This window comes from Crotalus tigris, unplaced genomic scaffold, assembly GCF_016545835.1.
Source record: "Crotalus tigris isolate CLP2741 ecotype Arizona unplaced genomic scaffold, ASM1654583v1 scf7180000023617.9722795, whole genome shotgun sequence".
NCBI lineage: Eukaryota > Metazoa > Chordata > Lepidosauria > Squamata > Viperidae > Crotalus > Crotalus tigris.
Genome location: NW_024100081.1, coordinates 3691388 through 3712212, shown reverse-complemented (window position 1 = coordinate 3712212; position 20825 = coordinate 3691388). Strand labels below are relative to the sequence as shown.

The 20825-nt window shown below is 37.6% G+C and overlaps 2 protein-coding genes across 2 annotated transcripts; one reads left to right on the top strand and one right to left on the bottom strand.

Moving 5' to 3' along the window:
• Positions 1–2474: 2474 nt before the first annotated feature.
• Positions 2475–5024, bottom strand: LOC120297358 (phosphate carrier protein, mitochondrial-like). The gene has a single exon (XM_039319911.1). The coding sequence runs from the start codon at positions 4950–4952 to the stop codon at positions 3579–3581; it is 1374 nt and encodes a 457-aa protein (XP_039175845.1). The 5' UTR covers positions 4953–5024; the 3' UTR covers positions 2475–3578.
• Positions 5025–10848: 5824 nt separating this feature from the next.
• Positions 10849–20144, top strand: DMRTB1 (DMRT like family B with proline rich C-terminal 1). Its single transcript, XM_039319919.1, has 4 exons — positions 10849–11353; positions 13471–13709; positions 16514–16658; positions 18926–20144. Exons 1-4 carry the CDS (start codon positions 10930–10932, stop codon positions 19024–19026), a joined length of 909 nt encoding a protein of 302 aa, XP_039175853.1. The 5' UTR covers positions 10849–10929; the 3' UTR covers positions 19027–20144.
• Positions 20145–20825: the final 681 nt, after the last annotated feature.

The following is a 20825-nucleotide window of genomic DNA, read 5'->3' as shown; positions in this document are numbered from 1 at the left end:
CATCTTAATGAAAAACCCTTTAAGATAAAATGACACATTTCCCAAGAGTGTGTTGGGACTGCTATCCAAGTATACATACAAATATCACATACATATATATAACTGGATTATAAATCTACTTCAAAATATCAATTATTTTTCCCTACCTGGTACCAAGTGATCCATTTTGTGTATTTACTTGGTTATTGTGCAATACAATTAATGCTCCATCTGCTGATATAAAGTATTCTGAATAGAATACAGCTGGAAAAGACCTTGGAGGTCTTCTAGTCCATCCCCCTGCTCAATCAGGAGAATCTATACCATCTCAGACAAGCGACGTGTCTAGTCTTTTTTTAAAATTCTTCAGTGATGAAGCGCCCACGATTTCTGGGAGTAAGCTATTCCACTGGTTAATTGTCCTCACTGTCAGGAACTTCTCCTTAATTCCAGGTTGCTTCTGTCTTTGATCAGTTTCCAACCATTGTTTCTTGTCCTGCCCTCTGGTGCTTTGGTGAATAACATGACCCCCTCTTCTTTGTGGCAATCCCTCAGGTACTGGAATACTGCTATCATGTCTCCCCTATTTCTTTTCTTTAGATTAGCCAGACCCAAGTCCTACAGCCATTCTTCAAATGTTTTAGTCTTCAGGCCTTTGATCATCTTAATTGCTCTTCTCTGAATTTTTTCCAAACTCTCAACATCTTTTTCATGATATAGTGACCAAAATTGGCTGCAGTATTCCAAGTGTGGTCTTACTAGGGTTTTATAAAACGGTATTAGTACTTTGCATGATCTTGATTCTATGTCTCTGTTTACACAACCCAGGATTGTATTAGCTTTTTTGGCTGCTGCTGCACACTGCTGGTTCATGGTCAAGTGATCGTCCACTAGAATTCCAAGGTCCCTCTCAGTTACTGTTTTTAAGCCAAGTCTCACCCAGTCTGTACTTGTACCTTTGATTTTTCTTGCCTAAATGTAAAACTTTGCTTTTCTCCACATTGAAACCCATTTTGTTGGGCAAGGCCCATTGTTCAAGTTTGTCAAGATCTTTTTGGATCCTGAGTCTTCTGGGGTGTTGGCTACTCCTGCCAGTTTAGTGTCATCTGCAAATTTGATGAGTTCCCCTTCAATTCCCTCATCTAAGTCATTGATGAAGATATTGAAGAATACTGGGTCTAAGCCGGAACCTTGTGGTAGCCCACTGCTTACTTCTCTCCATGTGGATGTAGTGCCATTGAGGACTAAGGTTATTTTATATGGATTTGATCTGATCCTTGACCAAAATTAAGCAATATTGCAATTGATCACTGCAACAGTATTACATTACCAAGTTTATATAGCAATTACTATTAACACAATAAGCTTATTTAAAAAAAAGACCTACATATCATATATTTTGAATGCTATGGTTCACTGCCTACATATCAGATAGCCTACTGTAGTACTTTTTATAGAACTGGAGCACCCTTGAAACATAATATACCTTTTATACTATTGATCATCACAACTTGCCATACTTGCCAACATTTCACAATCACCAACAAGGGCATGTTTATTGCACTATGCAGTTCACAGCTCTTTGGACAATTCCTCCCCACCCTATTGCAATATCATTCTATCTCTCAAGCTATAAAGGGATAGAAATGAGACATGAGTAACTAGGTCTAAAGTTATGTTTGACACTGTGGGAGCAATCTTCCCTAATATCAAATCAAAGCATATTCAATAATGAGAGTTAACTAGCTCTGAAGGGAATTGGTGCTCTAAAGAAGTCTTATTTGAAACCAAAATTGGGAAATAGATCCAAATAATGAGTAAAAGCAAAGTGTTGAAACAGAATTTGTCATTGACCAGTTGATTCAAAATCTTTTCTTAAATTTTCAGCATGTACCACAATTTGCTTTGTTGAGTAGATCAGTGGTTGGGCTGCCTTCCAGAAGTTTGGATTACAATAGCAATTATTCCTGATCATTGAACTTTTAGTAAACATTTATACTAGGCTCTAAAACAGTGGTTCTCAACCTTTCTAATGCCGCGACCCCATAATACAGTTCCCCATGTTGTGGTAACCCCCAACCTCTTATACATCACCGGGTGCCAGGGGCGTGGCCAAAGAAAAGGGGGGGAAAATGGCAGACAGCCTTGTTTGGCGACCCCCGTGAAATGGTCGTTCGACCCCAAATGGGGTCCCGACCCACAGGTTGAGAACCACTGCTCTAAAAAGAATACTTAGATCTTGTGGATACAGCAGGAAATAATAAACTAGTGGAATATAACTTTAAGAATTAGGTTACATTATTAAAGATATAAAAGACAACTGAATATCACTTGCTCAGGTTTTGCAATAATACTAAATAGCAAGACCATTCATTTGAAATGGAAAAGGCTGCTTTTTTGTATAAAATATATAGTTGCTAATATGTTTTAAAAAGCACTGCCTGATACATAATTTATAATTCCATAACCACAATAACTTTATTTGCTGTAGTAACAATAAATGTTCAAATTAGATTATACAACAAAAGAAAAACTAACATAATGGTAAAGGATCACCAACATTCAGAATTTTAGCTTTCGAAGAATACTATAGTGTATTATTTTTATTTCTATAATTCCATTGAAAAATGCTCAATCAAGAAAAAGTAGATTTGCCTCAAAATAAGAAGCTTCAGAGTTTTTATACAGCGAAAGGATTGTTCAATACACATGAAACATGTACGTACATGTTTCAAAAATAATTTGGAAGAAGTGTACCAGTTAAGTCTGATGGACTGCTTTAAGAACAGAGAGGAACAATATTCATGCAAGTTCCGAAAGACTTGTCCAATAAATATATAAATCACAATGCAAAATTACTATGGTTTTTTTTCCCCCTTTTCCAACACAGCAGATTCTACATGGATGAGAAGAATGCTTTTTTAAAGACTCAAGCTACAAATAGAAACTTTTGTAGTCAGATACCGAAACCTATAAAATAACATCCTGCCACAAAATTATACATTTTTCTATGTATAAACAGGCATTTTGGATCATTATAGATCTGTGACACTTAAAAGTAAAATAAGCTTTCTAATATACTGCTAAGAATGCCATTTTTCAGAGTTTATACTTTTATTTTGCTTCAAACGTAGAATCTGATTTAGCAAATGCACACAGAAATTTTTGTTCAATATCTCAGAATCATACCATCTAGGCTGCCTGACAACATGTCCTGTTGACAATAATTATCAAATCATTACAACAGTATTACAACAACCAATTTGTTTAGCAGTTGCTATTAACTGGTTAACCTTAAAATATTTAACAGCCTATAAAAACTAGTAATTGCATTATCTGCTATGTATTTTCAGTGCAGTTTAGAACAAAATAAAACTGCAAGAGAATGCTATTCTGTTAAATGACATGCATTAAAGTTTCATTAAGAAGCTATTTTAAATAGCTTCTTTTATAGATTGTTGAAACTCTCTGAAGCTTAGTTCTGGGATTGAGTAACACTATACCGAATTTTCCATGGGTCAGTGATATTCACAAATCATGTGAATTAAACATTCTTATAGAATTGGAGTACCCTTGAAACACAGCCACTTAGTATGGATTTAATTTTGAGAGAGTTTCTGTTTCAAAGATTCGGGCATTTCAGGTGGTGGGGGACGAGGCAACTTGAGATAAACTTTAACTGAATCATAGATGAACCACTGCAGACCAGTAAGAGTACCAATCATCAGAATACGAGTGAAGAGGCCTTTCCAGATCCCATACATGCCCAACCTCTTGAGGACACCCAAAACAGTGGTGCCCCTTTCTTGGTTCAATACTGATACCACAGAATCAGCTGGGTGTGAGACTATAGCACAGAAGATGCCAGCGATATATCCCCCAATAAATGTGACTCCAAGTTGTTCCGTCTTGCTGCACTGATCTCGTGGCTTAGGAATGACGTATTTATAGAGTGCTTCTACAGTTCGTTCAAAGCAGGAAAACTTCATCATGGTATAAGGGATCTGTCGCAGCCAGAGAGGATACACTCCCTTATAGAAAGCCCAGAGTCCTTCTTCAATATACATCTTGGGAGCTGCTTCTCGCAGCGTCTTGGCATACCCGCGCTGGGTCTGAATCCGTACCTTGACTGCTTCCATCGGGGCCAAAGCAATGTCAGCAAAGAACTCAGCACTGGCTGAAGCAGCGAGGTAGAGGCTAGTCCGCCACAGATAAGCTTGCTCTGGACCCAAAAAGTTAGAGTACAGAATCTTGAAGTACTCATAGAGACCAAACTTGCCAAAGCCCTGCATGGAATAGCCTATGGCTGTTGGAGCCCATCCCTTAGCCAGGCCAGGTATCCCCTCTTCTCGCACTGTAAGAGAAAGGCCTTGCACCAGCCCTTGGTAACGCCTGGGTTCCACTTGCATGCGGCACTTCACCACATCGAGTGGCACTACCGCTGTGTGTGTTGCACCGCAGCTCACCACCCCACCTAAGGAGCACAATAGCAGATAGGCAAAGGAGCCATACTCACAGGAGTACTCCTCCTCCACCATCACCTGTCCCAGGGGACTGTCCTTTTTGGCTACTGAAGCTGCTGACAGACTGAGCCGATTCCTGGGTGGAAGAGCTGGGCTGCCATCTTTGGAAGGCTCTGGCTTCATGTGTCCGCAGCTACTTGACAGCCCACAGTGAAAGAAGGGCCAGTCACTGCTGCTTCCCTCTAGAATCCAGGTTGTGGGGCATAGCCCTGTCAGCAGCTGAGACCAGGGCTTGGGGTAGGGGGGCCTGCTGCCCTTAAGGGCCTCCCCTTCCATTTTGTCTTGACTGTTAAGGAATCTGCTCTCAGGGCCACTTTTCTTAAGACTCCTGGAAAAAGCCTCCTCTGCCCTCCAGAACCAGGATATGTGCTGAGAGAAGGGAACCATGATATCTCTGGCTCCTTCCTTCCAAGACTTGTACTTCCCCTGGTCTGTGGATGGGACAGGCATCTTCCGTTCGCAAGCAAAGGCCTTGCTAATGGCTGAAGCTGTTGCCTCTTTCCAACTGCCAGGGAGTTCAGGGTTCTTCTTCTGGCTATAGAGATGTAGCCTAGAAGGGGTGGAAGGAATAGGACTGTAAGTGGACACTCTAGTCAATCTCTCTGTGGTTTAGATTAGTTGGCTGGAAACGGAGGAGCCTCTGTGAGCAAAAGATTAAAGAATACAAAAGGTTCAAAGTGTGTGTGTGGGGGGGGGTATTAAATGCACAAATATATGGGCAGGAGTTGCATGGCCTCAGAGATAAAACTCAAAAGTGTCAAGTTCTAAATCAGTAGAGATTCAATGAGAATCCAAAATCTTTAGCCTCCCCCCCCCAAGTTTTAAGCTAAGCCTTCTAGTTTTGAATATCAGAGGAAATGGTTTCATATTTACATGACAATTCTGTCTGGACACAATCTTTGGGACAGTTGTTATTTATTCCTATTACTTTCAGTTGTAGGAGCAGCACATATTTGTAGATACTATGTTTGCCATTTGCTTTTTGGTCAAGGAGCCTGACTATGATGGCATGTGTATTTGTGATCCATATTTAAATCATCACCAATAATATGTTATTACCATCACAAGTGTAGAACATGAAAAATAAATTTCCATGTTCCTCAATATTCCTCAATTTATAAGGAATATTTCATGCAATGTTAAATATCTGATTACCTTAATATGCCACAGATGGGCTAATTATTACACAGCAATGCAGTGTCAAGTAGTATGTGTCAATCAGTTTATATAAACACCATCCTGGTAGCCTTAGAAGTAGGTGGAGGGATACAAACAAAATGAATAAAGCTACTTCTGCTTAATCTTTTTACTTTTTTTCTAGTCAGAAAAAAAAATAGAAATATGAAGATAAAATACAGGAGATTATAAAATAGAAAACAATATAGTCTGTCTTATAATAATAATTTGCTCAGTAAAGCAGAATGATTAATGAAGCTAATCACACACTAAGAAAACTAATAGAGTCGCATCCTGTCAGACTTCACAGGAGACACAAGCAATAAATCTCAGTTCTCTAAGAACTCAGTCTCCCTTTCAGGGAGCATGGTAACTAGGTAACAGCAGATACTTCGCAGACCCAACAGAGCTAGATGGTGGAGCCAAGAAAAAAGTAATAGAGGTACAAAAGATCCGAGTGGTGCAGAACATAAGAATCAAATCTTTTATATATGTCAGCCTCAGGGTGTAAAGCCCAAGTCTTTTTCTCCCACCCTTCGAGCTAACAGCCTTTTCTAGTTTTTGAGTGTCAGAGGCACCCATGACAGTTCTGTCTGGACAGAACTTCTGGGACAGATGTTTATTTATTCCTGCTATCTCAGTTTTAGGAGCAGCACATATTTGCAGTTAGTATTGCTTTTTTGTCAGAGGACCTGATTTTCTATCTACAGTATATATGACAGGAATGATTGCAACCTCAACAAATTTATGTGATAGGATTAATCAAAAGTCATCTGAAAGCACTCTAAATAACTGTAACTTTTTATAGTGACAGAAACAAAACTGCTGGAAAAAGAACGGAAAGCATCAAAGTAGAGAATATAATAGAAATAGGGAGAAAGTAAAGTTCAAAATAGTTCTACGTGGAAAGAAAGACTTAGAATACTGTCACCATTTTGTTTTCTTAAATAGCTGTGTGCAAAACTGCACGGCCATTTCCCAGAACACGATGTATGAAACATTCCATTTTTCCAATGAAATAAATCATCTGAGCATTTGGAAGATGGTTCAACTATTTCAAATGGGAAGCTTATGGAACTGGGTTTAATGTTGTCAATGGCAAAGTCTGGCCCTGAAACAGAATAGAATATAGAATAACAGAGTTGGAAGGGACCTTGTAGGTCATTTAGTCCAACCCCCTGCTCAAGGAGGAAACCGTATACCATTTCTGACAAGTGACTGTCCAGTCTCTTCTTGAAAGTCTCCAGTGTTGAAGCACCCACAACTTCTGAAGGCAAGCTGTTCTCAACTGTCAAAAAAAAATAAATTCTTATTTCTGAATCTCTCCTTGATCAGTTTCCATCCATTGTTCCTTGTCTGGCATTCAGATGCTTTGGAAAATAGGTTGTCCTTCTCCTCTCTGTGAAAGCCTTTCAAATATTGGAACACTGCTAACCTGTAACCCCTGGTCCTTTTCTTCACTAGACTAGCCATGCCCAGTTTTTGCAACCGTTCTTCATATGTTTTAGCCTCCAGGCCCCTAATCATCTTTGTTGTTCTTCTCTGCACTCTTTCTAGAATCTCAACATCTTTTTATAGTGTGGTGACTAAAACTGGATACTGTATTCCAGGTGTGACCTTACTAAGGCAGTACTCCTCACGTGATCTTGATTCAATCCCTCTATTAATGCAAATTAGGATTGCATTGGCTTTTTTGGCTGCCGCCGTACACTGCTAGCTCATATTTAATTGATTGTCCATATTGCAAATATGCAAATATTTAATTGATTGAATATTGCAAAATGCTTCCTGATTTAGATCATTCCATTCTGGAAACAGATGAATCATTTTGGAATGCTTGGCCGGTCTAGAAGTGGACCAAGCTGCTTTCCATATCAACTTGCCAACTTTATTTGAATTCTAGAAAACTAAAGAAAGACAGCGCTGAGTAGTAATTAGATACGGGAGCATTTAGAAAGTCCAGGGTTACAGGATAGACAGAACAATAGCAACAATCATATAAGATAGCAGTAGCAAACATGACTATACTTTTTCTACAAAAACTGCATGAAGATATTCATTAAAAAATCACCAGGACTTGAGTTCATAGATTATACTCTATGTAAAAGAAAGATTGGTCTTTTTGTTTTCTAGGCATGACACCAGTGTTTTAATATAGAGGATGAAACAATTCAGTACAGAAATTAATGGCAAAACTTGAAATTCCTGGACTTAGAGAATCTCATATAATTACATACAATACGGTATAAATAAATACAATTACATCTTCAGTTCTCTATATGCTGTTGCAGTTTATATGTAAGAAAATATAGAATAGTTTCTCTAAAGTCAGATTAAATCTGTTGCCATCAATATATGATAGATTTCAAAAGATTCCTATCTCTCAAAGACGTTTCCCCTGTAATCTTGAAATTGTGACTCACATTCTACTCCATTGTGAATATTATAAGAATTTTCAGCTGGATATAATATAGCCTATTTAAACTCTGAGAATGAGGTACTTCGTAAAGTTAAAGTCTGACATTTAAATTTTATTTTCAATAAAAATCCTAGAATTACAATGGTAATAGCCAAATTTTAACTCCCTTTTTTTAACAATCCTGAATATTTTGATTATGTCTGTGTTTGGGTCTTTTGTATATAATAAATATTCCATTCCATTCCATGTATTTAAAAGTAATTGGGTAATTCCATTTTATGAGCGGTTTAATTCTCTAGCATGTGGGTAGGTCTGAGCTTGCCCATGGGCTGGAAGACATATTATTTATTTAAATATACAAAAATACTATACCCTTGTTCTTATCCCTTTTAGAAAGGAGTCACTTAAAACAGTTCACAAAACATAAAAACAGATATAAAAACAATGCCTAATTATCAAAACACTGTTATTAGACTACAGGGTTGACTGCAAAACATTTGAAGAAAGTAATTTCTAAGGCATACATATGGATGCATGTGGATACACAGCTAGGGATGGCTTTTGAAAGGCTGCTTGAGTGCACAGAAGACATGACTGCTTATGTTCTTCAAAAAGACATATTTCATTTGAATTCTGGATAGAGTAGGATATAGTATGTTTTAAAAGCAGAAAGAAAAAACTACAGGCGATAGCTGACATTGAAGCAAAAACCATATCCAAAATTCCTACCTATTATTACTATTAGATAAAAACCCTTGTGAAGTTTGAATTAAAGAGAAAATATTAAGAAAGACTAAAGTACAAATTCAGAAAACATTTTCTTTTGCACAAGAAGTTTTGCTTGTTTAAAATATTGCATTTTCCTTATCTGTCATGTAAGCAGCCTGTAGCCATTAAATATTTACACTTTAATACATTACTCTCAAATGCAAAACAGAAGCAGGAAGATACACAACTCTCAGTGATAACTGGAAATATTTAAATTATTTGGAAACCAGTAAGTAAATATTGATTTAAATACAGAAAAGCAAATAATATGCTCAAGGCCTTCTGGAAAAAAAAGGGGGGGAAATGGGCCCTTTAGAACTTTCAGGAAGTTGTTAATATGGAAATGCCTTAGGACTTCCATAGACCCCAGTCCAGTTAATCAAAAAGCAGGAAAGTATTTCCAATGAGAATTAAGCTTTATGAAATTCTACAGATGCAGATTTATAATTAATATAAAGCATATTGTTTACTTATTCTTGCTTCTTTATTTGGACAGTTTTTAAAAATCAAATATGAGTACCTGGAATTCATTATTCATATCATAAACAGATTTGTAAGTAAGTGGCACAGTCAGAAAAATCCAACATTAAACAATCACTGTACAAGGAAACAATAATCTCCTTTTCCTGCGACATAATTAAGCATACAGAATTATTTATAAGTTATAGTTTGCTCTTTATTTACTGTATTGAAATAAGATATCATTTGGGAACCATAGAACACTTTGCATTTTGTAAATTGATAAAAATAAAAAATTATGTCATAGTAATGATACCACTCAACCCTCTAAGCCAGGGGTGTCAAACTCGCAATATCACATGACGTGTTGCGATGTATCGCGACTTTTTCCCCATTGCCGGACCTGAGGTGAGCGCAGTTTCGGCATGATGCATCCGGCCCATGGACCGGCACTTTAACACCCCTCCTCTAGGCAATAGGCCAGTTTATTGCATCTTGAAACCAACTTATGAAAACTAATCAAGGAGGCAGCAACAAAGAACTAAGAAGAAATTTCCTGACAGAACAATTAATCAGTGGAACAATTTGGCTCCAGAAGTTGTGAATACTCCAACACTGGATTTTTTTTTTTTTAAAAAAAAAAAGATTGGACAACCATTTGTCTGAAATGATATAGGTTTTCTGCCAAAGCAGGGGGTTGGACTAGAAGATCTCCAAGGTCCCTTCAAACTCTGTTATTCTATTCTATTCTTATGGATTGCCTCTCAGGTTCAGAAAAATAAATGTATAAATAGTTAATTTGTACTGAGAAACAGATGCATACAATGTCCCCCGAACTTATTTGGATATCAGAAATCCCAAAGGAAAGAGATTTGGAATTTATGATACAATCACTGTTTAATAAAGGAAAGAGAAAGCTGTTTTCCCTGCATGTCACAAGATATGAACTCATGCACATCTTAACCAATTACTGTCTGAAGTTTAGAATTGAAACAAATGGAGCAGGATAATTCTAAGGTAGCACAGGTATCACATTCAATTACTTGACTTGTATCTTGTATAAAATGTTCTCCTCTTTTCATCAGCTCCATCTCAATTAATACTGCACACCACAGATTCTCCACTGAAGCACAAAACTGAACAGTTGGCATCCAGCCTCTTAAATCTTTCTTGCAGAGCCACCAGAGAACTCAATGTCTTGCCATCTGCTCACAAAAATTATCTGTAGCCCTAAAAACAAAAACTCCGCCTTCTTGGCAAAGAGACAAGAGCAGTAGGTTTTGCAGGGATGGAAGCTCTTTTCCAAATGTTGAGTTTCCACTAAAATAAAGTTTTCCAGAGAAGATCTGTTTCAAAACAGAGTCTCCAGAAATAAAAACAAAGAAGGAATTGGAGTACCTTGTCACTTATCACAAAATACTACATTTTGTTGAGCTGAGACCCAGCACTAAACGTTCCTCCCTTCTCCATGAAGCAGAATTCTTCTCTTTCTTAGGCTAGGGCCCAGGCTTAATTGCTAGATTGTAGCCATTTTTTGCAGGCAAGGAGAGCAGATTTCAGTGCATACCATTTTAGAGGGTGTGTATCTAGAGAGAGCTGTCAGCCATGGAGAACCAAGATGGGACTCAGACTCTTCGGGCTCCAAAATGTTCACGTTGCCGGAATCATGGCTTTGTGGTACCAGTCAAGGGTCATGCTGGTCACTGCAGGTGGAAGCAGTGCCCATGTGAGAAATGTTCTCTCATCACTGAACGCCAGAAGATCATGGCTGCACAGAAGGCCTTAAAAAGACAAGGACCCGATTCACCACCTAGAGAGACCTTGCCTCCCACTCAGGGTAGGCCCAATGAAGAAGTGGCAGCCCTTGGTAGCAGTAAGAAGGGCCTAAAAATAAATTCTTCAGAGTTTCCCATTCCTGGGTCAGTTGTGCATGAAGGAATTAAAGTGACTTCAGCAGTTAGCTCCAGTACCAGAACAACAAATAATCCAACACCACCTAAACCGAGCTCTCCGACCTTCATAGATTTAGGTATGTGTACCAGCCATAATTTTTCAAATATTGATGATTAGTTATGTCTTTTCTGTTTAGGAACTTAACTTTCTACTTGTCCTAGGGCTAGGCCTTAGCGATGTATGTATCTTGCTATGCCAATTTGTTACTGGTGATGATTTGGATTATTATTTTTCTTTCCCCTATCAAAGGCTGTTATTCCTTAGCTGTTTATTTATTTATTGCAGCTTACATAGCCTGCTTGAAAGCTGCTCCACCATGCTTCATTGTTGCAAAACTAAATTTACACAGACAGAATCTGTACTGTATGAGTGAAATGAGTTCTGCAGGCCCAACAAAACACTGAACTGCCAATCAAGCAAATAGAAAAACAAAGAGTCTGGAATTAATATGATTTGTACTATATTTTACCAATATTCCTTTCAGCAAAGGGAATATTTCAGTGTTAATGAAAATAATTTGCTGGATTGGTTTTTTAAGAACAAAAGAGAATAGACAAACCTTTGACTGCTGCCATCTTTTGTAACAATTTATTTTTGCATTGAATTGATATTGTGCAAGTTGTATTTTGAAGACAGCTTAGAAATGCAGCATATTTAAATGAAGTACTCTAATTTGAATTTCTCTGCAAAATTCAAATTGCAGTGGTTAGTTATTTTTAAATAAAGCGGTGCTAATCATCTTAAATACAGCAAAAGTTTAGCAAATATATTTGTGGGGTCCTTGGTGCTTTGTGAGCTTGGTTGTTTTCTTGCAGAATTTTCTTGCACTGATAATAGTAGTTTATTTTGGTAATGAAACATCTGCAAGAAAACAACCAGGCTCAGATAGCACCAAAGATCCCTCATTTAAATCACGAGTTACAGATATTCTCCTCTAAAATAATAATGATAATAAACTGATAATAAACGTTGATAATAAACATTGACTTAAATCAATAGGTTCAAAATTGTTTATCAAAAGTAAACCTGAAACATTGCAAGATGCTATACATTCCCTAATTATTCAGAATTTTTATTACATTAAAAAATATCTTCTCCTCCATTCTGCTCCCTTAATTGGGACCCTGTTGTGCTCTATTTATGAATATGGGTTGCCATCTACTGGCTTGATATAACATTAAATACTATTAAGATACCTTGCAATTTATTTTTGTTGCTTGATTTGATACATTAAGTTTTCTACTTAAGAGAAAAAACAAAATTGTTTATTGTGGTTCATTCTAATGCAAAGAGTCACTGATTTATAGATTTTTTTTTCGTATTGAGAAAAACCAGCTTTTTGCTGTTATTGTTGCTTGCACTTCGTAATTATGATTTTTTTTGTTCCCCTTTTATTAACTCCTTTTCTTTGTTTTTGTATTTTACATTTTCATGAAATTTAATAAAGTTTTGATTAAAAAGAAGAAACCATGAATTAAATTTGTCCAAACTATATAAAACAGTAAATTACAGTACCACATTTTATGTTAATATATCTCTTATTCATAAATAAATAATATTTGATATAGTTTGTTTATTGCGTAATATGTTTCTATCCTCTGCTTCTCTGTGACTAACAAAGATCTCTATGCATTCTTCCAATTGATACATATCCAATGAGCAACAATTCTGCATTAGTAAGATGTTGACCATTTAAGATATCTTGATTGTAGGACCTTTACACCTCTCAGTGGAACAATTATGTTAAAAAAACACTTCTTGCATATAAGCTGTTCATTCATTCTTCAGTGTTCTCATGGATATTTACCTGGGAGGGCACCTAAAGTGTACCTTCTTGAAAGTTTTAATTAGCCAAAATGCAACACTTTCAGGATGTTAAAATACCATTCAGACCTTTATATGTTGCTGATACCAGCCAGTTTGGTCTAGTTGTTAAGACACCAAGCTAGAAAATAAGAGGCCATGAGTTCAAGTCCTAACTTTGCCATGAAAGCCAGCTGGTTGACTTTAGGCCATTTACTCACTCCCAATTCACCTCACTGGGAAAAATAAGAGAAGAAAGGTGTGTTGGATATGTCCCCCTCCTTTAGATATTTGTAAAAATGATAAAGGCAGAATACAAAAAATAAATAAATACTGGTAACCCATTTAAATCCAGCTACCATCCATTTAATCTAACTTTTTTTTTAATAGATCATCCAAATATGCCTCAAGAATGTATTACTGTGTGTCCAGAATTTGGGGAGAGGGACCCTCCCAAAATGTATCCTGGATACTCTGGGATGTATCCTTATCATCCATTTTCAATGGGATTCGCTATCAATCAACCAGCTTACAGAGGTCCATCTCCTGCACCTGTTTTGCCTCTGCAAACAAGTTTCAGACACTTTTCCGGCAACCATGGAGCAGGTAGTGTTCCTGCTACTATACCAGTAAGTATAGTTTTCTCCATATGGTTTAATACCCCTCACATAAGCACAACACCTAAAGATGTCTTTTACAGCTTGCTATTGGTGTAATAACTTTGAATCAGTGGCATATTTTGAATTTTGAATAACTTGATTGTACTGTGAAGGGCATAATCTTTCACAAAACACTGGAAACCAAACCAGTAAGATTACTACCCCTTTTCTATCTACTCTCCCATGATGACATTTTTTTTATCAGATAGCCACATATCCACATAAAGTAGCCCCTATAATTATTATTATTAATAATAATAATAATAATAATAAATAATACCATCAAACATCCACATCTGCCTATTCCAGGTCCTGGGTAAGGACTCGATAGGTAGACAAAATGCCAAATCCAGTCTGAACATCTGGCTGACTGTGCGATGATCGATAATAATAATAAAGTTGGAAGGGACCTTGGAGGTCATCTAGTCCAACCCCCTGCTAAGGCAGGAAACCCTATACCATTTCAGACAGTCCAACCCTATACCATTCTTCTTAAAAACTTCCAGTGTTGGCGCATTCACCGCTTCTGGAAGCAGGTTGTTCCACTGGTTAATTGTTCTAGCTGTCAGGAAGTTTCTCCTTAGTTCTAGGTTGCTTCTCTCCTTGATTAGTTTCCATCCGTTGCTGGCTGCTTGTATTTCAAAAATTGCACCTGAACTCAATTTTTGGCAATAAAATGGATGATAGAGCCTGGCACTATGCTTTTCAGCACGTACACTTTCCATTGTTTTTTTTTTTTTTTTAAATTAAAGAATGATATAAGATGCCTGAAGAAAGATTGCCACCCAAGGCTACCATACTGGGAACCCACTAAGTTTGGATATTATGCAGACAAAATTGATGAATTATGAATAGCTGCTAGGGTTGTACAATAATTTTACTTCTATTGAGTTTTAGTCTAGTTATGAATGTTAACAGAATTTCTGAGAAAATCTCAGATGTTCTACTTTTAGAATTGTCCATTTAAATTGGCTGTACATTGGATCATCCACATGGTTCAATAGAACATTGACTTGGATGCACATTTGGTGATTTACTTCATTATAATCTCTCATTTAGGGCCCACCTAGCTGATGCAACTGTTAATATCTCTAATGGTAATTATGACTGGGGAATTAATAAAAGTATGAGGAAGGAATGTGAAAATAGATGGTTCTGTAATGTCTGAATCAGAAATAGTGCTTCTCATATACTGAATCCGCAACATATCTACAAGATGAATTTTTTCCCCTGTGTTCCTTCCTGGTACTTAACTACAGAAATGTAAGCAAGGAGCATAGCAGCTAATAGTACTAGCCCAAACTATGAAGGCAAAACCAGTTTGTCTCCCCTATGTGTGTCAGAAAAAAATATTTTTGAAAAAATAGCTATATTTTTTGAACATTTGGAATGGGTTAATAACAACAGGTGAATAAAAAATGGCAAAAATACATGTTAAATCTTCTCTCCCAAATCTATTTGAAAAACATAGTGTTGAAGTGTTATTTAGTTCTCTTAAATATGGATTGTTAACTATCCAATGCCACGGCTAATGTAACTGCTGCTGTTGGACCTTAATATCATTTATTTACCATTTGGTACAGGGATTTGGATTTCTGTTAAATGGTTCCAGTCTTTTCCAGTTGTGCCTATCCAAGACCTGAGTTGAAGGATGTAAATGTAAAACTTGAAAATGTTCTTGATTTCCTTTCCAATGATAAAATTAAGCCTAATAAAATTATGTATGATAAATAAAGTTAGGTTTCTGTCACACTGACTTCTATTTTAATTGCTTTCTGGAAGCAGCTGAAAACTAATCTCTTCTGAAGGCATGTGATACCACCATGACGGTTTTATGTGTGTGTGTGTTTTGTGTATGGGTGTGTGCAGTATATTTCAATGTTTAATCTTATTGTGGTTGTTTTAATTGTAATTTTGTAGTTTGTCAGAAAGATTCCTTTGGGAGATCATATCAGGATATAAGGAAGATAGATGAGAGAGAGAGAGAGAAAGAGAATTTGCCCTAATATTACAATCACTTAGGATATTTTCTTTTATTTATTTGATTCATTCTTGCAAAAATCTCTTTCCAGAAACTTCATATTTTCCTGTGGCTCTTTTGTTCTTGAAACCGACCAGACAACCCCTTGTTTATAATTCCTAGAAATCTAGATAATAGATAGATAGATAGATAGACAGATAGATAGATAGACAGACAGATAGACAGACAGACAGACAGACAGACAGACAGACAGACAGACAGACAGACAGATAGATAGATAGATAGATAGATAGATAGATTAGAGCAGTGGTGGCAAACCTATGGCATGGGTGCCAGAGGCAGTACTCAGAGTCCTCTCTGTGGGTACACACGCTGTCACTGGGTTTTATAAAACCTTTTCCCTTTAGGCCTCCGCTGCCATATACAAAAAAAAAAAAGGTTCAATCAATCAGTCAATTTCAACTTCTCGCAGGAAAAAAAAGATCTTGCAAAGTTGGAATTGATTGATTGAACTTTTTAGTCCCACCCAGTCTGCTGTTACCATCGCAGCCACGCCCACCCAATGGGCCACATCCACCCAATAGACCACACCCACTCGGCACCCGATGATGCATAAGTGGGTTTTGGGTTGCAGTTTGGGCACTCGGTCTCTAAAAAGTTCGCCATCACTAGATTAGAGAGAAAGATTTCATAGGATCATGAAATATGTTTTGGCCTAAGTTTCACTGACTTTATAGCCACCTTCTGCATAGGTCAGTTCATCCCCTGTTCATAGACCTTTGTTTTTATATAGCTACAGGACACAGGTGGGGATTTCCGGCCAGGATACTATACTCCACTCTCACCCTTTATACCCCGAGGCTTTCTGCCAAGGATTCACTACCTTCCACCACCTCTCCAGCTCAACCTCGTGACTGAAGCTACGAAGGAAACATCTAGTGAGTAATCAGAATATTTGGTTGTGCAACTGTTACACTGATATTTACAATACACCTACAGTTAACCGTCACTTAACCATTCGAAATTACAACGGTCCCAGAACAGGTGCTTTATAGCCCATAAAACATTTCTGGTCTTTGTAAAATGTCATGCCATCCCTGCTCCTCAGTCACTTGACCATGTTATAATAATAATAATAATAATAATAATAATAATAATAATAATAAAGTTGGAAGGGACCTTGGAGGTCATCTAGTCCAACCCCCTGCTCAGGCAGGAAACCCTATACCAGGGCTTTTCAACCTTTTCACCCATAGTACCACTTTTAGGATATGGCAATATCCGAGTACCACCAGTCGCCTAGCAAGGTGTCAAAAACTTGATAACCAAAAAAAAAGGAAAAAAGTGATGAAGTACAGGTAGTCCTTGATTTAGAAGGGTTTGCTTAGTGACTGTTCGAAGTTACAATGGCACTGAAAAAAGTGCCTCCCAAGCCACAGTCGAGCAAGACATCTGCCTGCCCACCTGGCCGCGTTCTTCCTCCTGTCCAAGGTTTTCATTGTTGTGAGCATTTCTGTTAAGGATTGACAGTCGGGGGGGGGGTGTTTGGTTTTTATTCCCCTCCATCTGCTGGGTGGTTGCAGCAGATTTTAGTCACTTCACATGACCCTGGAATACTGTGACCGTCATAAATATGAATCAGTTGCCAAGCATCTGAATGTAAATCACAAGACCCTGGAGATGCTGCAACATTCCAGCTGATCAGTGCTTCTTCTGGGCTCAGCAGAAGCGCCAGGATCAGCGCCGAGCTCCAGCTGAAGCCTGACGCTGATCCTGGTGCTTCCACTGAATCCTGACAGTCCCAAAGAAGCATTGGCACTTCCGCTGAGCCCTAACAGCCTTGCAGCTCTAGCCATCTCTCGCTCAGGCTTGTGCAGTGCTGCCATCAGTTCAGCTCATTCCCCTCCCCCACTACCACTTTTCTAGGATGGTCACGTACCACCTGCCAGGTGCCAATGTACCACAGGTGGTACCCGTACCACTGGTTGAAAAGCCTTGCCCTATACCAGTGGTTCTCAACGTTTTTAATGCCGCAACCCCCAACCGATCGTATGTCAAGGACTAACCAACTGGTCGTAAGTCGAGGAGTACCCAACCAGTCGTAAGTCGAGGACTTTCCCTGCCCGGGAGCGCCGCACATGCATGGTGCCGCCCCCTGCACCGGCCGAGGCATAGCTGGCAAGCGGCAGAGACGGAGCAGGCCAACCACCGGCTAGGCCACCAGCTGGCCCAGCCCAAGGGAGGTAAGGCACCCATCGGAAAAGGGGAAAAAAATGGCAGACAGCCTTGCTTGGCGACCCCTGTGAAATGGTCGATCGACCCCAAATGGGGTCGTGACCCATAGGTTGAGAACCGCTGCTCTATACCATTTCAGACAGTCCAACCCTATACCATTCTTCTTAAAAACTTCCAGTGTTGGAGCATTCAGCGCTTCTGGAGGCAGGTTGTTCCACTGGTTAATTGTTCTAACTGTCAGGAAGTTTCTCCTTAGTTCTAGGTTGTTTCAGGTGCTTGTTGACTGTCTCACCTTTACGACTGATGTCCTATCATCACATGACAAAAAAAATCAGAAAATGGGTTCACACTTATAATTGCAGCAATTGCTTAACAACTGTGGATTCGTTTAACCACCACAGTGATTTGCTAGATACATGTGTTTACATAAGTCTAACGCAGCTAGGTATTACCAAGAGGATCATAATGTTTCAGAATGTTTATATTGCATAAATTAGTAAATTATTTTCTATGTATATTCCTGAACTGTCTGCATAATTCCAGTAACAAATGCTTTTATGATCTCGGAAATCAACAATAAAGTTGTTGTTGTTGTTATTATTATTATTATTAGTATTAGTATTAGTATTAAGAACTACCTGTATTAGAAAAATAGTTCTGCCTTGAACAGCTGCAGATAGTCAAATGGCTCAAATGATCATTTTCAAACTAATGTTCTCAGTAATTGCCAATATCACTATACACGCTTTATATTTGTTTACTAGCCTATTAATATATTAAAGAAATAGGAAACAAATGTGTTCAAGGTGAAGTAATAAGTATTTTTGTAATGCTTATTGGAGAGATGGCTCTTCAAACTAAACTCTGTAAATAACAATTGTGTTGTGAATAAGAATATGTTTTGCTTTTGTTATTTAAATAATAGTCATTTAATGAAACAGAAGACTTCTGTTCTGCTTCTGTATTTTAGTTTCCACTGAAGACAGCCAGGATTCTGCAATTATATGTAAGCCCTGCCAAACATCTCAAGAAGATGCCACTGAAGATTGTTCTACATATTCTGAACAGTAAATCTTCACCATCTAAGCTGAAATATTGCCTTCAAGTGATGCTATAAATGTTATTTTGTGTTTTACTTTAATCTATGTTGCTGCTAATCCTAATTTATCGGTCAGATAAAGTTAGAATATATCACTTATTCAGTTCTAGTTGCATTATTGGTATTTCATGTTCATCTAATTTGTCCCATTAGAATTTGGTGTCTTGGTGCCAAACAGCAGGTTTAAAAAGATATCCCTGTATTGAAAATCATAACTGCAGTCCCCTCATTGTGTGTCAGATAATGAATGCTGGCAGAGTTCAGAAGTTATGTATATTGTGAGAAGTCAGATGTGCTCTCTAAATATCTATGACTCTACCATAGAATCCAAGCACTATTTAACATATTGTCCAGGCTATGCTTTGGAAGGAAACACACTAGTTAGCTTTAAGATTTTCGGCTTTTATTAGTTGATGCCAGCCTACAGTGTTAGTAGTTGTTTGCTATAGCAGCCTTTTTCAACCTAGTACTATCGCTATATATAAAAGTTGGAATTATGGAAGCATGGTGCAACTGGAGGGTATCAAGTAAGGAAACTCATAAAAAGTTTAATCTATCAATTCATCCATGCTAAACTGCTGTTAAATTAAAGGAACATGTAGTTCTTTTTCAGGTGCTGTATTTCAAGTTGATATAATCAGAGGTTAGAAACTTTTTAAAAAACTGGATTCTAATTGGGTACATTACATATATTTACATATATTCAGAAATCAGTTGGGAAAATATGTACTCCAAATACTGATAATTATGGGGAAGTCTGTCTGCTAAATTTCTGTACTAGTTAGAGTGGTACAAGCCTTAACGGATTTGAAGTCTAATGGCTCACCTGTTCTCATTAATTTGGGACAGCACAGCTAGGAAATATTTAATAGCCACAATTGACATTTGCAAATAGAAAAACAGGGAGAACAAAAAAATATTGCAGTGATTAGTTAGTGATTCTATATGCTAGTTTGAAGAAAAACAGCAATACGAAAAATCTGTTTTTAGCTAATAACTTTGTATTAATGGTATTTCCAGTTTTAGTTCCATTACTTGTTGTAAAAATATATTATCCAGCTTTGTATACGTTACAATAAAACATTTTCAAGTGGTGGCACATTCTTATATATATATATATATTCTCTACAAATTCAAAATTACATTTTGAAACGTGTTAGGCATGTACTGTTATTAGAAGATAATTGCTACAAGTTGAGGAAGAAATGAAAAATTCAAAGTAATATCACGTTGCCTCCAAATTGGTTTAGCTAGTGGAAATTTGAAAAGTGACTCTTGCTTGTCTTCCCTTTTGAGAGCTATAGTAGGCATTAACAAAAAGTTACCCTTTCAACATTTTTTTTTAGGAATGTTCATCAGAATGCTCAGCTTTAGAGTGTTGGGCAGAGGGTTAGCTACAACATGAAAACGGGATGCTTTTCAAGGGCCTTAATCAAGTGCAAGGGGTCCAGTTGAAGCATCCAAGCAAACAGACGGTCGAAAACTGATTTTAAAGGTTCCGAGCTTGGACTAGTTGGCGTCTATACCAGCGATTTTCAAATTTCACAACTTTAAGATGTGTGGATTTCTAGACTTCTAGAATTCCAGTTGGCAATTCTGGGAGTTAAAGTCCATTTATTTTACAGTCGCCAAATTTGAAAAACTCTGGCCTAACGCCTTTTACTGGAAAGCAAGAACAACTCCAGGCATAACCAAGGGGTCCTTGATGCTCTCTGAGCTTGGTTGTTTTCTTGCAGATGTTTCCAGTGGTGGGATTCACCCAGTTTGCACC